Source organism: Panulirus ornatus, chromosome 67 (assembly GCF_036320965.1).
Source record: "Panulirus ornatus isolate Po-2019 chromosome 67, ASM3632096v1, whole genome shotgun sequence".
Taxonomy (NCBI): domain Eukaryota; kingdom Metazoa; phylum Arthropoda; class Malacostraca; order Decapoda; family Palinuridae; genus Panulirus; species Panulirus ornatus.
Window position 1 is genome coordinate 5,219,381 of NC_092290.1, and position 19,500 is coordinate 5,238,880.

The window sequence follows — 19,500 nt, forward strand, 5'->3', positions numbered from 1 at the left end:
TATTGAACTATTCTGACCTTCATTTCTATAGAAAATTACTATTTTCTGTAATTTCGCCAAACCAAAAAAATCCCCTTGGGGATCCGCCACCACCGCTGCATAAAAGAGGTGAGGATACCTTAAAAGGTAGTGATCTGCAGTATAAATAAAGGTCACACTCATGCAAAACATTAAAAAATTGGAAAAACATCATTTGAACTTCCAAAGAAGTGCATGTCCACAGCAATGCTTTTACCAATCATTGCAACATATATCATTCTATAATGTATAAAACCCATAAATTATGCTTTGCAATTGATGCTTTGTTCATTAAAACAAAATAAGACAAAATCACTAAATATTCTAAGTTATTAGTTATTAGTAATACAAAGCTTAACTGGTGAATTCTCAATTTTCTGAAGAAATTCTTAATCAAATGATCATACACAAAAGCCGAAAAAAATTTAATACTATCTCCATTTCACATTCAAGGACAAGTAATATCAAAGGGCCTTAAGATATCAGTTTAAAGCCATTTCCCTCATCTTAAAGTTACATGACAATGTGCAAAGGGATGCAATATACGTAAGTAGTCATATGCATAATTCCAAACATAAGTGCAAACTCTGACCACTTATGTTACGGTACAACACTTGTGTTGGGTTTCAAATCTCGGCACATCAACCAACACATACCTCACCCTAATGGTGATGGACACTCCATATCTTCCTTCCGGAGCCATGTCATTGGTTAGAATCCACGTGCACATTTCACAAGAAAACTCATGAATACAAACAACGCAACTGAGTTATCATCCCGGCGCCCCGTTAATTAGTAGGAAGGAAATTATATCGTCAGCAAGGCGAGCAACAGTCCATCACGATCAGCTGACTCTTTCCCGCCATTCATACCCACAACATCAACAAACTCACAAACTATATTAACCACACGTTTAAATCTATTTTCATCATCTGGCCTCTCCTGACTCTCACTAAACCATTATATTTCAAAAAAATATACTTTCGGTGTTAAGGAAAGAAATATCAATAGGAATTATGAGAAAATAACAGGTATATTTAGACGCTCGCTTGACCTTGTATGGTACTATTACTACGATCAACGGCCATGATGGCATGGACGGAGCCAAACACAATGCCTAATATTTTTGCAGACAGCCTCCGTGAGCGATATTACGGGCGTTTTAAATGCGTACACCTTCACGAGACTCGTGCTTTGACACAGCGATTAAACATCCGAGCTAATACCACACGTGGCTTCGTTAATAATCCCCATTGGCCATGGAGTCGACCAATCTTAAAAACATTTTTCCTCTAGTCTTAGGACTTACGTTCTCATTTTCATCTCTGAGTGTCTTGATCTGCTTGTCCTTCGCCACTAACTGTTCGGCTTGCTGTTGAATTAAATCCAAGTGGAGCAAGAGGAGATCTTTCAGGTGCTGCACTTCGATGTCTTTTCCAATGGATGCCTTTGAGTCGGAGCACCCTATGTACATGTGGTCAAATTCTACCGCCATGGCCAGCTTATTCTCGCTCCCTTCTGTGGTCGTCATAGAAGATGTCACTTTGTCACAAGCTTCTTCTCCTCCTCTCACCGCTGTCACTCCGTCAATCTTCCCAACTGAAACTAGGGAATCCTCTATTGCATTGTTATCACCGTTGTACAGAGCTACTGTCCTGGGCATTTCGATTTTAAGTCACCCACTGACACGGGAGATACTTTGTTCTTGCATCATAACGCGTTCAAGGGCCACTGGTCACATCAAAACGCTCACACTGGCAAAAATACTGATATACGCATCATCTCTGTGCTTTGTGGCGGCAGATCAGCTGCTCGCTATGACCCATGTTGGATGCGCGTCTCCAACACCAGCCGGGAATTTAATTTCGCGTTCCAAGAGACTCACACTTCATCTGTATCACATGAATCTTTCGAATATCGCTATATTTTTCTATGCCTCCGGGCTATATTTCATGCGAGGAATGCCCAACATAAAGTATTTCGGCGAAAATATAAAATTTAGAGTTTCGTGACGTCATGTGTATCCTTCATTTTGATTGGCTGATGCCGGCGTGAGCACGACCGCCGACATCAATTTGATTTCTTTAAAACCAAAGCGCTGCTTATCGGGAAAAGGATCACGGATTATCAGTTTTCTTTAGAACTTATATAAACAGAAACCGGTGAGTTCACTTCTTTAGATATTAAATGAATATCTTAAGGATAAAGTTAATTCAAATGTCAAGTGATAATTTTACTTTCGTAAGGTCCACCATGCTTGTAATTAAACATTTCTATTTACGTCCTTCGTAAAGCCGTGAATTTACTATTTCCATGGTAAGATATTTTATAATCACAGAGAATATTGGTTTAGTTTGCATTTATGATCATGTTCTTATTCTCCCAAACAGTTATGGCAGTTTCAAAGTACCCTAGGAACTTTATTTAATCTGGCCTTTAATCAATAAAGTTATCCGCATTCAAATATCTTTTTGAATATGGAACGAGATTTGGAGTTGATAAAAACAGAACCAATATATTTCTGCCATGTATATATATATTCTATGTACTTATATTGTTATTGTTTTCATGACAAGAAAAGAACAACGTGTCATTATTCAAATATTTCCGGGTACCTGCTCAACAAGGATGTCATTGTAATGGCCAACGGGCTGGTGGCCCGTTGTATATTTACTGTTTTCGGGAAGAACTCAATGGATAACTGAATTATTCACAGCGAGCTACGAAATAAACAATACATAGGAAATAAACTTAGTAATAGGCTTTTAAAACCACCCCGCAATAGGCTTGTTATGATCAATAGGGTTTTAAAAACAACCCCCAACTAGGCTCGTTACTAATAACTGAATCTCTCCTTCACAATATCCATGTCATAAAGGAATCTAACCTTTGGTAATAAAAAGTTTCCTCTCTGACTCACATTTCCTGAATCCTGAGGAGCTAGTCAGCCTTTACTCTCCTCCACGCCCATAGCAACAGTAGACGACATACATTAGAACAATGTCCACACACCCCTCCCCCAATTTCCTTCCTCATGTTTTGATTATCCTCACTTGTTCCTGTTCTGACAAGCTCGGGAGATAGTCACTTGAGGAGGTACCCTGAAGAGCGCTTTCAAAGTTTGAAGTAATTATAGATTTATATTTCATTTCCCTTACACTAGGATAGGGCGACAATGAGCCCAACTTGTATGAAGCACACTGTCTTGCATTCTAACATGCTCCATCTCATACTATTTTTCCCACTGCTGTCGCACAGTTAGAGGCATACATTTCAGTATGTTCGGTGTAATCTTAGCGAGTTCGTCCGCCTCTTATATACCCGGCTATCACAGTAGAAAGGTCGCCAGCTCTTACCTCTCTCCATGCTGGTGGACTCATAGAGTGGCTTGCCTTATGGAAAGGGTCAGGTGATCTATACTTACAAAGACATCTTTTGATCTGCCACTCCTGAACATGGTGTAAAGATGTCACAGGGTAATAAATAAACCACAGGTGCCGCCGTAAATTGGGCCACCATTAATCATTTCTCTGGGGAATATTACGTCAGATGAGGTCACCCGCTGTGACTAACACCAAGTCATAACAGTCATCAGTACGGTAAACACTTGAGCAACAGTGGTTAAACAGCCTAGGGCATTCAAGGAATAGCTGTAGATACAGTGTTCCCATTCCCAGCCCGCTGCATTGAGTCTGCTCCTCACCGTCAGAATCACGATTCCTAGTTTATAAATAGGTACTTTAAAGTGATGGCTGCCTTACTTTGTTCCCATCAGGGAGTGTACTATACTACACAGAAATTCTGAGGCAATTGTTCGTGGCAGTATGGTTCATACCCGCACTTTATTTTCTCGTAACTTGTTTAGACAACTTTTCCCAGAACCTCTTGTTGGCGCATAATGGACACCACTCCTGTCATGTCCTCTTCTGTCCGGTTGTGCAGGCTTTCCTAGTGCCCCCGCCATTTTAACACCATGAATTTCCCTTTCTCGTCTCTGCAAGACTTGTTTGTATACGTTCAGCGAAACTTTATATCTACTAACCTTGATCCTGACCTCTGCCGTCAGGTGCTGTAATATACTTGTTCTTCAGCCTCTGTATTTCTTACGAATCATCATTTTTACAAATATGACCAGGTATCCAGCACGTCTAGTCCAGTACCAAACGCAGGAAGTCTTCCAGACTCATTTCCTCCATACTGTTGGCATTGCCTATTGAGTGGCTATATTCAGAATTAGACAATTAACGTCACCGGTTTGGACGTACTTCAGGAACCACTGGTCCATGTATTGGACGCCGTGCCCATATTTTGTTCGTTCTCCTCCCCACAGGGGTGGGTGGCGGGTCGGTCCTTAACAATAAGTTTGGTAACCTTCAGTATGCCAGTACGTGATACTTTACAGCTGTCATCCTTAAATTCATTAATATAATGAAGGTGTTCTCCACGTTCTTCCATTCAACTTTCTCGTGACGATCAAAATTGTGGTGTGTCAGTTACCGCCGAGCCACAGGTGTTTCCTGTCGTCCAGAATGTGGTAATTGGAACTCATAGTTCCCCCCCCCCTCCCTCATAACATGTCTGCAACTAAGGGGAGGCGGAACAGTTAAATGGATCCCCTGTATCTCAAGAGAAACAGCACTTGCCGAGAAATAGGACAATACCATCTACTGCGCAAATTGACAGGTCTTGGAAGCTTCTGTTCCTTGCCGTAAGGAAATGGTTCACTGAAATGTAATCAGTTAAACAGGAGAATATTCATAATACTCTCATCCCGAGGAAGCTCCAAGGTAGGCAGCCTAATATACCTATCACAGACCGGGGTTCCCATAACTTTGTCGGCCATCTAAGAACTCTTACCTGAAGACCTCCCTTCGTAGGTCTACGTTTAGGATTCATCTCGCCAGTGACGACAGGGGAATCTAGTGGATGAATATGCAAGTTAGGGATGAATCAAACAATGCATGAATCGGCTGAGTATGCGAGTGCAGTTTTGGAAGAACACGGTCGTTGAAAGGCGATGCACGGGTCATATGGCTTAGGGAGGCAATGAGTCACACCACTTCAGTAGCGCTGCCTGCGCGCCACTGGTAATTTCAAAATCAGGGGATAGTATCGTACAGTTAAGCCAACCGTTGGACTATCTGTTATTGCCACCGATTTACACGTGTGCTGTAATAAACTCAGTTATATTACCGTTGAAGTCTTCCTAATAATTTCAGACTAGATTTTCTGTAGGTGTATCAGTTGTTTAATCTCTCAATTTAGCTTAGTCTAAAGAATAGATCTAAACTATCCGATTATGTATTTGTTTTTCTTAGTGGGTCATACTTTCAATAAATACTAGTTTATAATCATCTATTTGTGCTTTACGGGAAGGTGGTTATACACTCTTTCCCTACTAGCAGATAGCTTCTTAAACGTCTGGGTACTGTCCATATTCATCGTCTAATAACCCAATTTATTCCACTCCTCCATCACTCATATTTCAAAAGTACTCCTTAACAAAATGTAAGGGCCTCTAGCTATTCCCTTTAAGTCAGCTCTCATTTTTGGTGCCAAATCTGTTTTCATCCTCTGGGCCCTCTTTGAATATGCTCCTTGTGTTCCTTTAAACTTGAGAAGCATATTCTAGTTTCAACCTTATGTAGGATGTGATCAGCTTGCTAAATATTTCCTTATCCATGTCACCTGTATGCTGTTCTAATAATACAGTCGCAGACAGTATGTCTTCTTTAATATTCTCCCAATGTAGGATTCTAGCGAGAGCTTTGGGACAATGTCTACTCTTTACTTTACTTTACATTTACTCCATCTGAATGTCATCAACTATACAGTATGCGTTTGTCAATAGCCTGTAGAGCATAATAATCGTCATAGGCCCTTACATAAACGACAGACAGCATATTTTCGTCAGCTCCTCATAACGTTGCAATTATTAAGTCTTAGATCTTTAGGAAACATTCTGATAATGTGGACTATATTATGGGACGTCCCACATCACCTTTCATATGAAATTTCCTCTCGAATCGCCTTCTTATGTCGTTGCAGAAAAATAGCAATAGACGTTATTTGCTGCGTGCAGCAAGACATTCAAGTCCTATTTTTCTGATTATAATTACCTTCTAAGGTCACAAATGTTCTTAACTAATTAGCCAGTAAGTAAAGACGACCCTAATCTTGAATTAAGGGTAGTTTTAGGTGCTGACTATAAAGAACTTTTCAATCTAAAAGTCCAATACTCATTTACCCTGTTGGGTATCCATAAGGGTCGCATAACAACAGCCCAATGACTTAGCACCATTACACTTACGAAACGGGTCGTAAGGCAGTACAAATTACGTTCACCATCTATTGCAGTAGACTTCGTTAACAATATAAACTGATCAAATCATATGAATGGGATATCGGGACATTTGGGATGTACAACTCCTGTGTGGCACCCAGGGCCCACACAGAAATAAAACAAAGGCTAGTACTCATATAAAAACATGTATGCCGGTTGGTTCTTGGAAGTATGTACATTAGATACCAGGACATTCTTCAGACCCGACACAGACAGCCAGTAATTCAAATATTGTTCTGAAGTCCGGTAAAACAGTGTTATTAACCCAGTCCACCGCTGTCTTTAGTCATATTTCATTTACTACTTTTCGTATTTGAAATTAAGTACCGTATTTTTGAGGCACGTCAGGTCTCATTGTTGAAAAACGGAGAATAAGTTTGTTAACCTAGTTACTAAATGATCTTTAAAAACTATATCTTAGATAAGGACATAATTCATTAGGTAACAATAAACGCAGGAGAATTTACTACCAGCTTATGAACACACACACATATTTATATATATATATATATATATATATATATATATATATATATATATATATATATATATATATATATATATATATATATATATATATATATATATATATATATATATATATATATGTTAAATGGCTTTCCTTTCCTTTGCGCCACATTATCAGTCTGACAACATTGACAATATAAGCTCACCCTCACATTTATCTTATCACCGTACGTTGGGGCCATGAAAATCCAAAACGTTTCTACCGCCACTCGCTCTTATATTTTGCCATTTAACATTTTTCGTGGCTGCCAACTGGCAGCTGAAGCCGAGATGACGTAAGGGAATGAGGGTTATTATAGCCTGCAGCCACTACTCTATCCCTCTTTCTCTCTGTCGCATTTTCATATTGGTAACCGAATACCCCATGATCTCTACTGATAACTTCTGTACTTGGCATTTATTTTACTTGGCACAGGCCTTCACTCGGTCCAGAAATACAAAATTTACGCCATGGCAACGAAGGGATTTGGCTACGTCGTGCTCAAGGGGTTAATTCCAAAACTAGATAGCAAGGCTGGAAAGAAATGCACAAAAGATCTGGACGGACGTATTTACGGATTAATCCAATGTCCGCCAACAACGCGCCATTATCACCAATGTATTCCGAGACATCAGTTAGTTACTAACACGCAGGCAGGCGTATTTCCACGATAGTATTCATCCTTCCGTCAGAACGATATATGACCTGAGAAGCGAGTTGGGTATGGGAGTGTCGCAATAATCATGGAACCTAACGCTAGTCAAATAGGGCCCCCATCCACCAAGGGAACTAAAGTCCTGAATGAACCACATATGTCAGCCCTCAAGAAAATAACAAATGCTGTCCCCGACACCTTCAAATTTTCAAACTTTTTAAGGGGCATGTCCCCCAAGCCTCCTTCGACCTTGTGATTTAAGGGGGAGTTTGAAGGGTGAGGAAGCTCCCAAAAAGGGTAGGGCCAGCCCACCCTGCTTGTCGAAACGCGAAGTCATCGAATTATCGCCCAAAACGGGACGAGCGGGACGTCGGCAGAGAGCGAGAGAGAGAGAGGTTAGCGGGTGATGTGACAAGGAAGTTCAAACCAGCCGTTAAATTACAGATGCGCCGTGCCCTTAGGTAATCCATTCGGAGGATGATCATAGTTCTCTAACTGATATGACTCGTAAATAATCAAGAGTAGAAAATTCTACATTGAATGACTGCTGTTACTAGTAACGAATTATGAGAAGAAACTTCTCTTGTTGGCGTTTAAGTGACTAAATCTTTGATATGTTATGTAAGTGAGGGTAAGCAAGAGGTGCTACCGGATTCCACCAGCTTGATGCTATACCGCAAGTGAAGAATCACTTTTGGCGAGAGGGCACCACTGTTGAGACAGTCTTTTTTAAAGAACTCGCTTTAAAAACTTCCATCGTGTCCCTGCTACTGAATATAGTGCAGCCTTGAAACTGCAGGAATCCTTTTATCACTGAGAAAGGGGTCTCGGGCTTAAATGATGCTACTACTACTACTACTACTACTACTACTATTATTACTACCATTACTGCTACTGACAATAAATAATAATGAGTACAACAGAGGAACCCATGAGTATAATGACCTGGTCTTTAACCTAACTCTTTAGGGTTATGTCTTCACCAAGAATATGTTCATGTTTTGAAATGGAACACCCAGGGCCCACCCACTGATGCCTCACACTGGAAACATTCGCCTGGTGAGCAGTGCAGGAGGGATTCCCCGTTTGTAAGGAGCGCAACAAGTGGTCTTTTGTATCGATCACCTACCTGGGCGTTGGTGGTTGGGTGTGCTCCCTCTGACCCATGATGGACGTGGAATAACGGTCATAAAACCGAGGCCGTTGTCAGGAAAACCCTTGGCGTATTAAACTACGCCGGTACGAGACTGCAGACCCATCTCTACAATAGTTCAACTGTCTCCCGCTCATCTGTGGAGCCTATACCAAATAATAATAATAATAATAATAATAATAATAATAATAATAATAATAACGATAAATCATAATAATAATAACTAATAAAACAGACAAAGAATGGCCCACCCACTCACATAAACATATATATACATAAAAGCACGTACACGCACATATACATATCAAAGCATACATATACATATTTACACATGTACATATTCACACTTGCTTTCCTTCATCCATTCCTGGCGCTACCCGCCCCACAGGAAACAAACAGCATTGCTACCCCATGCTTCAGTGAGACAGCGCCAGGAAAACAAACAAATAAAGGCCACATTCGTTCACATTCGGTCTCTAGCTGTCATGTGTAATGCACCGAAGCCACAGCTCCCTATCCACATCCAGGTACCACAGACCTTTTCATGGTATACCCCAGACGTTTCACATGCCTTGGTTCATTCCTGACAGCACATCAACCCCGGAATACCAAACCATTCCAATCCACTCTGTTCCTTGCATGCCTCTCACCCTCCTGTATGTTTAGGCCCCAATCGCTCAAAATCTTTTTCGCTCCATCCTTCTACCTCCAATTTGGTCTCCCGCTTCTCCTTGTTCCCTCCACTTCTGACACATATATCCTCTTAGTTAATCTATCCTCAGTCATTCTCTCTATATGTCCAAACCATTTCAACACACCTCTTCTGCTCTCTCAACCACACTTTTTATTTCCACACATCTCTCTTACCCTTTCATCACTTACTCGATCAAACCACCTTACCCCACACACACATACATATATGTGTGTGTGTGTGTGTGTGTGTGTGAGACTGACTAAGCAAAGTCAGGTTGTGCGGATTAGGAATGTTGATAGGATGCAGTTGATTTATCAAGCACTTCACCTTCGGTGTGTGTTGAACCATGCAGAATGGTAAGTAAAGATCTCCACACAGATGGATGTGTTAGTCAGGTTCTGTCGATGGGGAGCATATGTGACAGAGCAGGTGATGGGAGTAGGTACCAAGGTGTCAATTATTCATTAGTTTACTTCAAAGAAGTGTGTTTTTATTGTCACTTAAATCTCCACTGTACTCTGACTGGTGTCAATGGGTAGGATACAACTGTGTACAAGCATTTGTGATTGTGTATGAATAAGGTCATTGTTTGTGCATTCCTAACATGACTTCACTATGGCGGTATGGTATTAAATGGGTTGATGTCAGCTGTGACAAGTAATGTGAAGAAGGTTGATTTTGATTGGCTGAAATCATCCAGGATGTGTTGTATGAAATTTGTGCATAACATGGTAGTAAAATTATTGGGTCTATCCATGTAAGGTGGACAATAGAAGAATACGTTGATGGCAAAAATTAGGGCATATTTTGCCTGTGCCATCTCAGTCACTGTTTGTGTGTATGTTTAAGAAAGAAAAAACAAAGTCCCTAAGATATTCCATATTCTTGAATGCTTATGTGCTCCATTTCTGATGAAAAATTTCTTAAGTGATGGACTACATGGGGTCTAAAATAACTTTCCTGGAAAGATCTCTGCATTGGTTGAATGGTAATATGTTTTCACAAAAAACTGACATTCAGACAAACTGATTTATGCAAATGCAAACACTAAAGATTCCAAATGTATTAAAATACAGACAGTAATAAAACAGAAAGAAGAAAGGGAAAACTAAGAAGTACGTACTCTTATGCACTCAGCAGTGCTAACGGGAACTTTCTCTCATAAGAATCTCCATGGTATAGTTGTTGGTGATGCTGGCTGTGATACAGTTACAGGTTCAAATCCTAGTTTCAAAGTATAAAGTGCAGTGAACCAATCTCTCTTCTCATACAGTCATGTTTCCATAGTCAACATTTGACTCACTTAGTGTGGAAGATGTTCTGACTTCATAAATTACATACCAACATTTACAGTCTGGTAGGTAGTGCTTGGTAGGCAGCCAATGGCCAGGGAGGTATATTATCTGCAGTATACACCCAGGTAGGCAGCCAATGGCCAGGGAGGTATATTATCTGCAGTATACACCCAGGTATAGGGAGGGTAAGTGACAGCTGCATAGTGAGCCAGCACTTCAGTCATTGTCAAGCTGCACTCTTCTGACCCAGGTAGCTGTCTTTTCTTTCTGCCTCATCCACATATGGACTGATGCCATTCTGTCCACAAACATATAATCTCTCCTTGTCACACATAACACTAGACAACACGTAACATACGCAATTCAATCTTCTTAACTAGATTTTCCTGTGGGGAGCACTATGCAGCAGCTCTGCCTTTAGGCAAAATGGTGGGACCAATAGGCTTAAGTAGCAGGTAGAAACATTAGGCAGAAACATTAAGTAGTTGGTTGGAACTTCAAGTAGGTCCTTCTGGAAACACTGTACTAGAGCTGCCCTCTGCCAGTGGCCTGTTAAGGGTGAGGCACTAAATACTAGGAAATGGCACAGGAGTTCACCAGTTATGGAGACTTTTGCTGAGACCATCTCCTTAAGGGAGTTCCTGGAAGGAACGGATGGCAGAGATATAGAGAGATACATTGGCATTTACAGTCTTAGCTTCATCTCTTAGGGTGCCATACCATGAACAGAGGATACTTTCACAACTTTGCCCTTAACTGACAATGGTAATGATCAACAGCTACTAAAAACTTTTATGTGAACACCTGATTCTTAACCTATTTTTTATAAAGTATAAAATCTTAATGTCAACTGGACAGTCCTTAAATGGAACACAATACTGGTAGAATCAAAACCAAAACAGTAATAGATAGTCTTCATTGTAATCTATTATCTGTTAACCACTTATCTACATAGCACTGAATGATTTGATTATGGTCAAACAGTTCTATATCATATAAAAACACTGAAAAAAATTATATAGTTAGTTTCATAAACATCAGTTCCAAAACAAAAGCACAATTTCATCATCCACAAACAATTCAATTGCCTTGATCAATGTGATGTCTAATCTTTACATGTCGATTGAGGTTACCCTGCTGTGTGGCACGATAGGGACAATATGGACAGGCATATGGCTTCTCTCCAGTATGAGTTCTTACATGGCTTGCCAGTTTAGCTGGATAGATGAAAAGCTTACCACAATAAGAACACTTTAACGTATTTATTCGAGCACTTCCAGGCTCAGCACTCTGTAAGAGAAATAAAAATGTTTATACCATTTGATCATATTTGTTGTTACAAATATGAAATTCAAATGGAATAATGAATACTTCCATTTCTTCATGGTGAAATGACATTTTTAGGGAACTGAAATACATGTTCGAAGGGTCAACTAGAGATACTTTCATAAGGTAACCAGTAAGTCATTACCCTTTCCTTATTTCATGACAATTTACTTTCATCCTGATCCATGCAAGATTATCACAAATAAAAAAATGCATCACCATAAGTATACTGAGTCTAATTACTTACAAAATATGAATTATTTTTTCTAAATATACTTTTCTTACCATTTTAGGATCAGGGGCAGAGTTTGACACACTAATGGGAAAATTTGGGTTATTTTGATGGATTCCTTCTGGCTGACTCCATGGTAACAAGGACTCCTGCAAAGAAGTGGTCATTTTTAGTTCTGAATGGAAAAGAAAGAATTACAAATCAATAAAGCCAACTGTAAATAAAAGGTAAACAAACATCTGAAATTCTATTACATCATTAGATCTGTTAATCAACTCGATTCTGAATGGTACTTTATATGTTTTATGAATGATAACGTTTTACTTTTCTGGAGTATCCACCTTAGGAGTCCTTGGTATTAATACCACTGCTGCATTCACACACAATTATGCAACACAAATGCTTACTTTTTATTTTCTTCTCTTTAGATGTTCAAGTGCCATACTTTTTTCACAAAAATCAGAGTAGTCAGTCTCCTTTCTTTGCTGAACAATTGAAAATCTGAACAAGACCATTTCTATTTGTTTTTATACCACAGACAACAATATACTTGAATGTCAGACAGAATGAGAAACTTAATAATTCTCAGAAGGATAATTTCTGCTGCTGGGATAACGTCCTCTAAAGATCTATGATGGGAAAAAAGGCCATTGTTTCGTTACAACAGAGGATGGCAAATAAGTTTGGAAAGAATAAAGCCAAAAGAGTATGTTGGAGTGAAATCAGTACAATTGGGAGTATGGAATAACCAAATACAAAGTGAGAAACAAAGTAAAAGGTATGCAGGTGAAAAGGGTGCTACTATAAGTGTGGAAAAAAAAGAAAAAAATGTGACCACAGTGTACGGTATTGATACTTCCAACAAAAAATAATCTCCTGCTGAATATTTTAAAGAGCATTCAAACAATTACACATTTTGATGCCGATATTCTTTTCTAAAAGCTAATATGATGGATTACCTGCATCAAGTGTGGGTGAGCAGATGTAATCCCAGTTGAATTATATGTTTGGCCCTCAGATACTATGACTTCTTTAATAACAGCACTATCTTCATGTACTTCATTCTCAAACTTCACTTCTTCTTTCACAACATCTAGTGGATTTACAAAAGGCTGAACCTGTAAATGAAGCAGATAAGAATTAATTATAAATAGCAGATCACTGTGCCCTACCTTCCAGTGATCATCTGGTGCACACTCTCAAACCTGCCATTATCCTTCAAACACTGTTTTTTTTCTAATTTTACTAACTTTGCTTGTTCTTCTGTCCATCTCTTTTTCATATTTCTTTGCTCCAACATTTCTTCATTTTGTTTAATGGCTAAGGCAAACCTGTTTCGACAGAATTTGTTATCTTAGATCAAGAAACCAGCACATACTGCACTTACATCACAGCATGAATAACATGTTTAAATCTTTAGAAAATCATTATTACTATATAACAAGAGTAAGCTGACAAGAAGGCATTGATATGGTTTGGGCATAAGGAACGAATGAACTAAAAGATACTAATTAAGAGGATATGTGTCAAAAATGGAGGGAACAAAGGGGATGGGGAGATCGCGAAGGATATTAAAGAATTCAGTAATATAGAATTTAAGTTATCAGGGCCTAAACATTAAGAATGGGGAGAGGCATGCATGGTATAAAATGAACTGGAGCATTGTGCTATACTGGGAGGTGATGTGTTATCTATGGAATGAACCGAGGCACATGAAGTGGTCAGGAGAAACACCACAGGATAGTCACTGGGGCTTGCCTGTGGCTAGGGGGAAGGTACTAGTTCAAACCACAGCATGATCTATGAGACTCAACTGTTGATAGGGGATTCTGGTTTCAGTACATCATCCATGACAGCTAGAGGAATGCAAACAAGCAAGACTACTGTTTGTTTGCTCCTGCATCAAACAGCAAAAAGCATAAAAAAAAGTAATTTTTGATTATTACACAAAAAGACCCTTTTCATGGGCTCCAGAAGGCTGAGCTACCATGAGTAGTAGGGAAATGATGATGTCCTTTGGAGTGAGAAGTTCTTCGATGAGATTGTGCTCCTTTTCTCAGCGACTTTACCAAAGGTGACTTTTCAGAGTATATCCTTATAGAGGTATCAAAACTATAACCCTCTATCCACGACCAGGTCCCACAACCTTTCCCTGACAACTTCATATGCCCTGTTTCATCACTAACAATATGCTGCTCCCTGTATAATACACTGTTCCAATTTGCTCCATCCTATACAAACCCCACACACTCCTGTATATTCAGGCTGCATTATCTTTTCATCCTTCCACTTGTCCTTAGTCTCCTCTTCCTCTTCCTTGTTCCCTTCACCTCTGACAAGTATAACCTCTTAGTCATCTTATACTTTCCATGTGTCCATACTAATTCAAGACATCCTCCTTAAAAGAGGCCCTTATTTGTTTGCTTCTTAATACCTTTCTGAGGTAGAAACAATTAGCAGGAAGTCATCTCTGATGAGGCTGTATCACTGAAGGCTGATGGAAAAGTGTACATCATCAAGGATTTTCCCACTTCAGGGGAGCCCAATCTTGCCCTGCTCCTGCATACAGCACAGTGGTGAAGCTATAACAGCCCTATCAACGAGGTCCCTGAGTTGCATAACCACACATAAACATATAAATATACTTCATATCTTACAGACCTGAATATCTATTAATCCTCCATTTTCCTGGTTGGGATAGAGATTTGAGTAATCATTTTGATCAGGCTGGGGAATGGTCAGTTCTGGCAGCTGTGAAGTGTCCATGGTCTCATCTAATTTTGACCGCTTTTCTGGTGGACTGCAATCATCTTCTATAGAAAGAACTTCAGAATCTTCCTTTTTTGGTGCCTCATCAGGTACGGCCAGACCTTTTATCTTCAGGCACTCAGCAGCACGCAATAATCCTGGTAGGTCTCTCTGCAGCACCTAATGTAGGAAAAAAATAGTGTGGGTGATCTACACATTATTTCATTTGACACAATACAGCATCAACAAATTCGAGGGATTAGTTTCTATGTCTTCTTTGAGAAGAGCTGTGGAGTGTTGCACGACATGCCTAAATTCAAGGAAAAGTGTCAATCTCTTCTCATAAAAGAGATGTGGTGTTGCATGACATGCCACGAGTCAACCTTTGTTATCCTAAGCACTAACACAAATAATTTTTACTGGCGATGGGAGTTATCATTACAATTACTAGGAAGGAAAAAGAATAACTAAATGTGTGGAATATTAATTTCTTCTGAAACTTTTCAAATGAACCACACAGAACGACTATCAAGCTGGTCATCTAACTACAATCATAACAAAGTGTATGTAAGTATATGAAATCAGTTACAATATTTATTTAAATAAATTGACTTCATCTTTTCAGTGTGTGTAAAAGCCACTGAGAAAAACAAAAGTAAAACATCACACTTAGACTCTGAGCACATTCTCATCATACAGCAAAAAGAGGTCCTGTCAATCATCACTGTCTTTCTTAATTGGTTAAACTATTTCATCTACTTCTGCATATCTCATTTCCTGATTCTACCTTGATTAACATGAGCTACTAATTCTATATCAAAATACAATTGTAGTCACCATTTATTCAAAAACTTTATAAATATCTGAAGTGAATAGCTGTAATATAAGTTCTTGGTGAACTACTTCCTTTATTAGTATGAGTCATACTTCTTTATATACTGATAAAAGATACAAAAATAATGAAGCAGAAAGCCACAGAATACATAAGTAACAAAGGTACAACTGAATCCAAATATTTCAGGAGTACAAGAACACTTTTGTTTAAAAATACTGATAGTAAACTCATTAACATAAAACTTACCCTCAGATCACTACTACAAAAAGTATATGTGGAGAGTTTGCTCTTTCCTTTTTATATTTTCTTTTCAAATACTAACTGGAATGAAAAGTCTCTGGTTATGTAGGTTCATTAATAAGTGGATTCATGAAATATGTTGTACTGCCATGTTTACAGCACTATGATCTACAGAAATTCTCATCAAAACACAATAATCACAGCATATTTGAACATCTCTATTTACACATCTCACTCATGAATTGTTAATCCTGTCTGTATCTTTCTACCAGTTTTTCTTATCAAAAGTCCAAACGTATCTATCCTAGGTTGTGATATCTATGTTTAAAGAGGGAAGATCAGGTACATATGCAAGGTAAAGAGATGGGGCAACATGAGCATAAAACTCTTCCCCTGTCAAACATACAGTAATCACATCAGTCATTATCACTGTACACTACTTTAGTTATTAACAAACATGCATCTCCTTAACATGCCTAAAGTTCAAAACAATCTATCCTTAACTTTCTCAAATATACATGACATTGTTATGCATCTGCCAATAATTTCCTGGGGTACTTTCTCACTCCAGCTCATACTCCCTTGCTAAAAACATCTCTTTAAACCACTTACACTTTTACTGGACCTCCTCCTATCCCATGCCGATGTCACTTGCATGGACATAATGTCATATCCATACCTTAACTTCACCCAGGTACATGTAGTTTAACAAGGCCTCCATATCTTCATGTCTGATATCCTTCATAACAATGACAGGGTGCTTGCAGACGGTAGCTTGAAATATCATATCGAAATAGTCACTGCATGATGATACTACTAACTTGTGGACAGGGTAGAACTTTCCTTCACATGTGATTGTTGCATCTGAGTATGATTCCTATCAACAAAAATATGTAAAATATATGGAGTCCATACAATGAGTAAAACTGCACACATTTCAAAGCATAAGTTAAACATCAGGAAACAATGGTTTTACTATGCAGATAATAATATAAAGTATATGACAGTGAAAGACTGGAATATAAAAAAGGCAACAGAGATACATCGTATATGTAATATCAATGGCAGGGAATAAAACAGGTTAAATTATACAATCAATCAAATACAAAACTAACAAATTAAGCCTTAGGATCCATCTACATTAAGTTCCCATTTGCTACTTTAAAGTGAGGTAGAATATTCCCCTAGACATTTTTTAGCACTCGCAGTCACTTTCTAGGACACTCTGGAGATATGTAGGCAATAATGCTTCTCCCATATCTATCTATCTATCTATATAAATATATATATATATATATATATATATATATATATATATATATATATATGTGTGTGTGTGTGTGTGTGTGTGTGTGTGAGCGTTTATGTATATACATGGGTATGTGGGTGGGCTGGGCCATTCTTTCGTCTGTTTCCTTGTGCTACCTTGCTAACGAGGGGGACAGCGACTAAGTATAATAAGAAAAAAAAATATATATATATTATACTTGGTTGCTGTTTCTCTTGTTAGTGAGGTAGCACCAGGAACAGACAAAAAAAGTCCGCCTTTGCTCACATTCATTCTCTAGCAAGACACTGAAACCACAGACCTTTCCAAAGTTTTCTCCACCCACTTCACATGCCCTGGTTCAGTCCATTCACAATACATTTTCCTCTGTATAACAAATAGTTCCAATTTACTCTATCCCATGCATGTTTTTCATCCTCCTGTATTTTTAGGCCACGATCACTCAATGTCTATTTAACTCCATCCATCTGCAATTTGGTCTCTCTCTTTCCTATTTACTCTAAATGTGTGTGTGTGTGTGTGCAAGTCATATAACTGGAAACAGCATGTTCTTATGAGATCTTACCTTCAGCCGGACACTTGATAAGACATGGAAAAAAGTTGTGCGATGATTATTCCACTTGAGTGAAAGGATTTCCTCCGTCATTGCTACTGTCCTGAATGGAAGAAAAAAATTCATTCTTTGAGAATATAAGAAACAACATTTAGAAATGTTCATAAATACAGCATGCTCAATCTTTTCAAGACTACTTCTTAGAGGGTACTAAAGAAACCACTACCTTTATCCTTACTTCAAACTTTATACAACAAAGACAAAAGCAAAAAACAGGTAGGCATTTTGACAAAGTTCTCTGAAAAACTTTTTTTAAATTTCATAGTAGCAACAATCATATCAATTTGGTACACGTTTCTGACAAGATTTGAAAACTGATATATTGCCGTCAGGAATTTCTTACAATCAAAATTTCAGATCAGGTCCTTTTCGATAAGCATTCATGAGACACCCTATAGCTACAACTATGGTAAACGTCAAGCTGATCTGACAGATGGTTTCTAATAAGCTAAGAAATGATAACCATCAATGACTGTACTGTATTGTCTCAGCACCACACTACTCGGTTCATCGAACGAAATCGCTCAATATCCAAAGCTATAAGCGATACTTGCCTAACTTAGGATCTTACTTTAGTTTTCCCCAATCTTAAGAGCCTGTTGTGACTAAACCTAAAGTTAAATCAACTTAGACAACTAAACGAAGTATGACAGAGATATTAGGGCCAATTAGGCTGGTACTAACGTTTTCAATATCTACTTATCACCATGACAAGGGACTAGCTTACCGTTAAATAAGTAGTATGGTGAATAGATGAACTAATTCTCTATAATCCTGCTGCACAGCATTCACATGCCAATGCCTCCCACTACATTAAAACTGTAATTTGCTGACGCCAACAACAGGGTACCATGCCAGGATAAGCGGCCGCTCACCTGTCAACACACACACCAACTGTAAACACTGTGACGTCATACCCGGCATTCCGCTTTAAAAGAAATATCATTAATATGGATCATTGTGGTCTATTCTTTCTTCCAAAAGTAAATTAGTATATTCATTTTGCAAATAAATATCCGGCTTGATTGTTGAATAAGTAGTTGACTACCATCATCATGCAGAATCACTGTTCAATTGGTTAATATTTCATGATGATTATTGATGTCCTCCTGTGTCATCACTTTCTCATTTAAGATTCATGAGCAACACGTCATGATGGGTTGCATTCACTTATATCTCACTGGGCCTAAATATTTTCGGAGGAAGGGATAAGGCATGATAATGAGAAGAAAAAAAACGTGTTAATGGGTATATATTATACGGAGGGCCCATAGTCTCCGACGCTCTGAAATTAAGCTTGACTTTCATTGTAATACACCAGATCCACATAATGAGACGAGGAGGAGTAGGGGATTAATCATGAAAGGGTTATACTTTCATCGAGTTGTCCCAGGATGTGAAGGTATGGGAAAAGATGGTCATGAAAATGAAATGGTTCGACTTTCTCTTAGATTATCAATGCTATTACCTTGAAATTGTTGGAAATGTACAAATGTGTGTAGCTTGTACAATTTTATTCAGAAATGTACACTGTATGCTATATAGTATCATA

At 38.6% G+C, this 19,500-nt stretch overlaps 2 protein-coding genes across 6 annotated transcripts in view; both read right to left on the minus strand.

Moving 5' to 3' along the window:
- LOC139747173 (uncharacterized) overlaps positions 1-11,430 on the minus strand; it is a 45,174-nt gene extending 33,744 nt beyond the window's left edge. Inside the window, exons 1-2 of one of the 5 annotated variants that reach the window (XM_071659144.1) lie at positions 10,495-11,430; positions 8,654-8,823 (exon numbers count right to left, since the gene is read on the minus strand). Coding sequence is in view for 3 of the 5 variants with exons in the window: in XM_071659140.1 (XP_071515241.1) it covers positions 1,328-1,681 (354 nt within the window). In the remaining 2 variants the exon portion in view is untranslated. Of the gene's footprint in view, positions 1-674; positions 1,093-1,327; positions 1,860-8,653; positions 8,824-10,494 lie in introns of those variants that run through there. The other 4 variants (XM_071659140.1, XM_071659141.1, XM_071659142.1 and 1 more) reach the window with 4 other exon arrangements.
- Positions 11,431-11,566: 136 nt separating this feature from the next.
- LOC139747174 (uncharacterized) lies at positions 11,567-18,846 on the minus strand. The gene is made up of 7 exons (XM_071659146.1): positions 18,676-18,846; positions 17,901-17,991; positions 16,727-16,924; positions 14,886-15,152; positions 13,184-13,342; positions 12,278-12,373; positions 11,567-11,956 (listed from the first exon to the last, which is right to left on the minus strand). Exons 2-7 carry the CDS (start codon positions 17,979-17,981, stop codon positions 11,747-11,749), a joined length of 1,011 nt encoding a protein of 336 aa, XP_071515247.1. The 5' UTR covers positions 17,982-17,991; positions 18,676-18,846; the 3' UTR covers positions 11,567-11,746.
- Between the last annotated feature and the right edge of the window lie 654 nt (positions 18,847-19,500).

What these genes read in the sequence shown, in the direction of transcription:
- LOC139747174 (XM_071659146.1), bottom strand. Translation starts at nt 17,981, where the DNA reads ATGACGGAGGAAATCCTTTCACTCAAGTGGAATAATCATCGCACAACT. An exon ending in TATCAAGTGTCCGGCTGAAG is followed by an intron (nt 16,925 to 17,900) that starts GTAAGATCTCAT and finishes TTTTGTTGATAG; the next exon opens with GAATCATACTCAGATGCAAC. An exon ending in GAGGATTAATAGATATTCAG is followed by an intron (nt 13,343 to 14,885) that starts GTCTGTAAGATA and finishes CTTCATTTACAG; the next exon opens with GTTCAGCCTTTTGTAAATCC.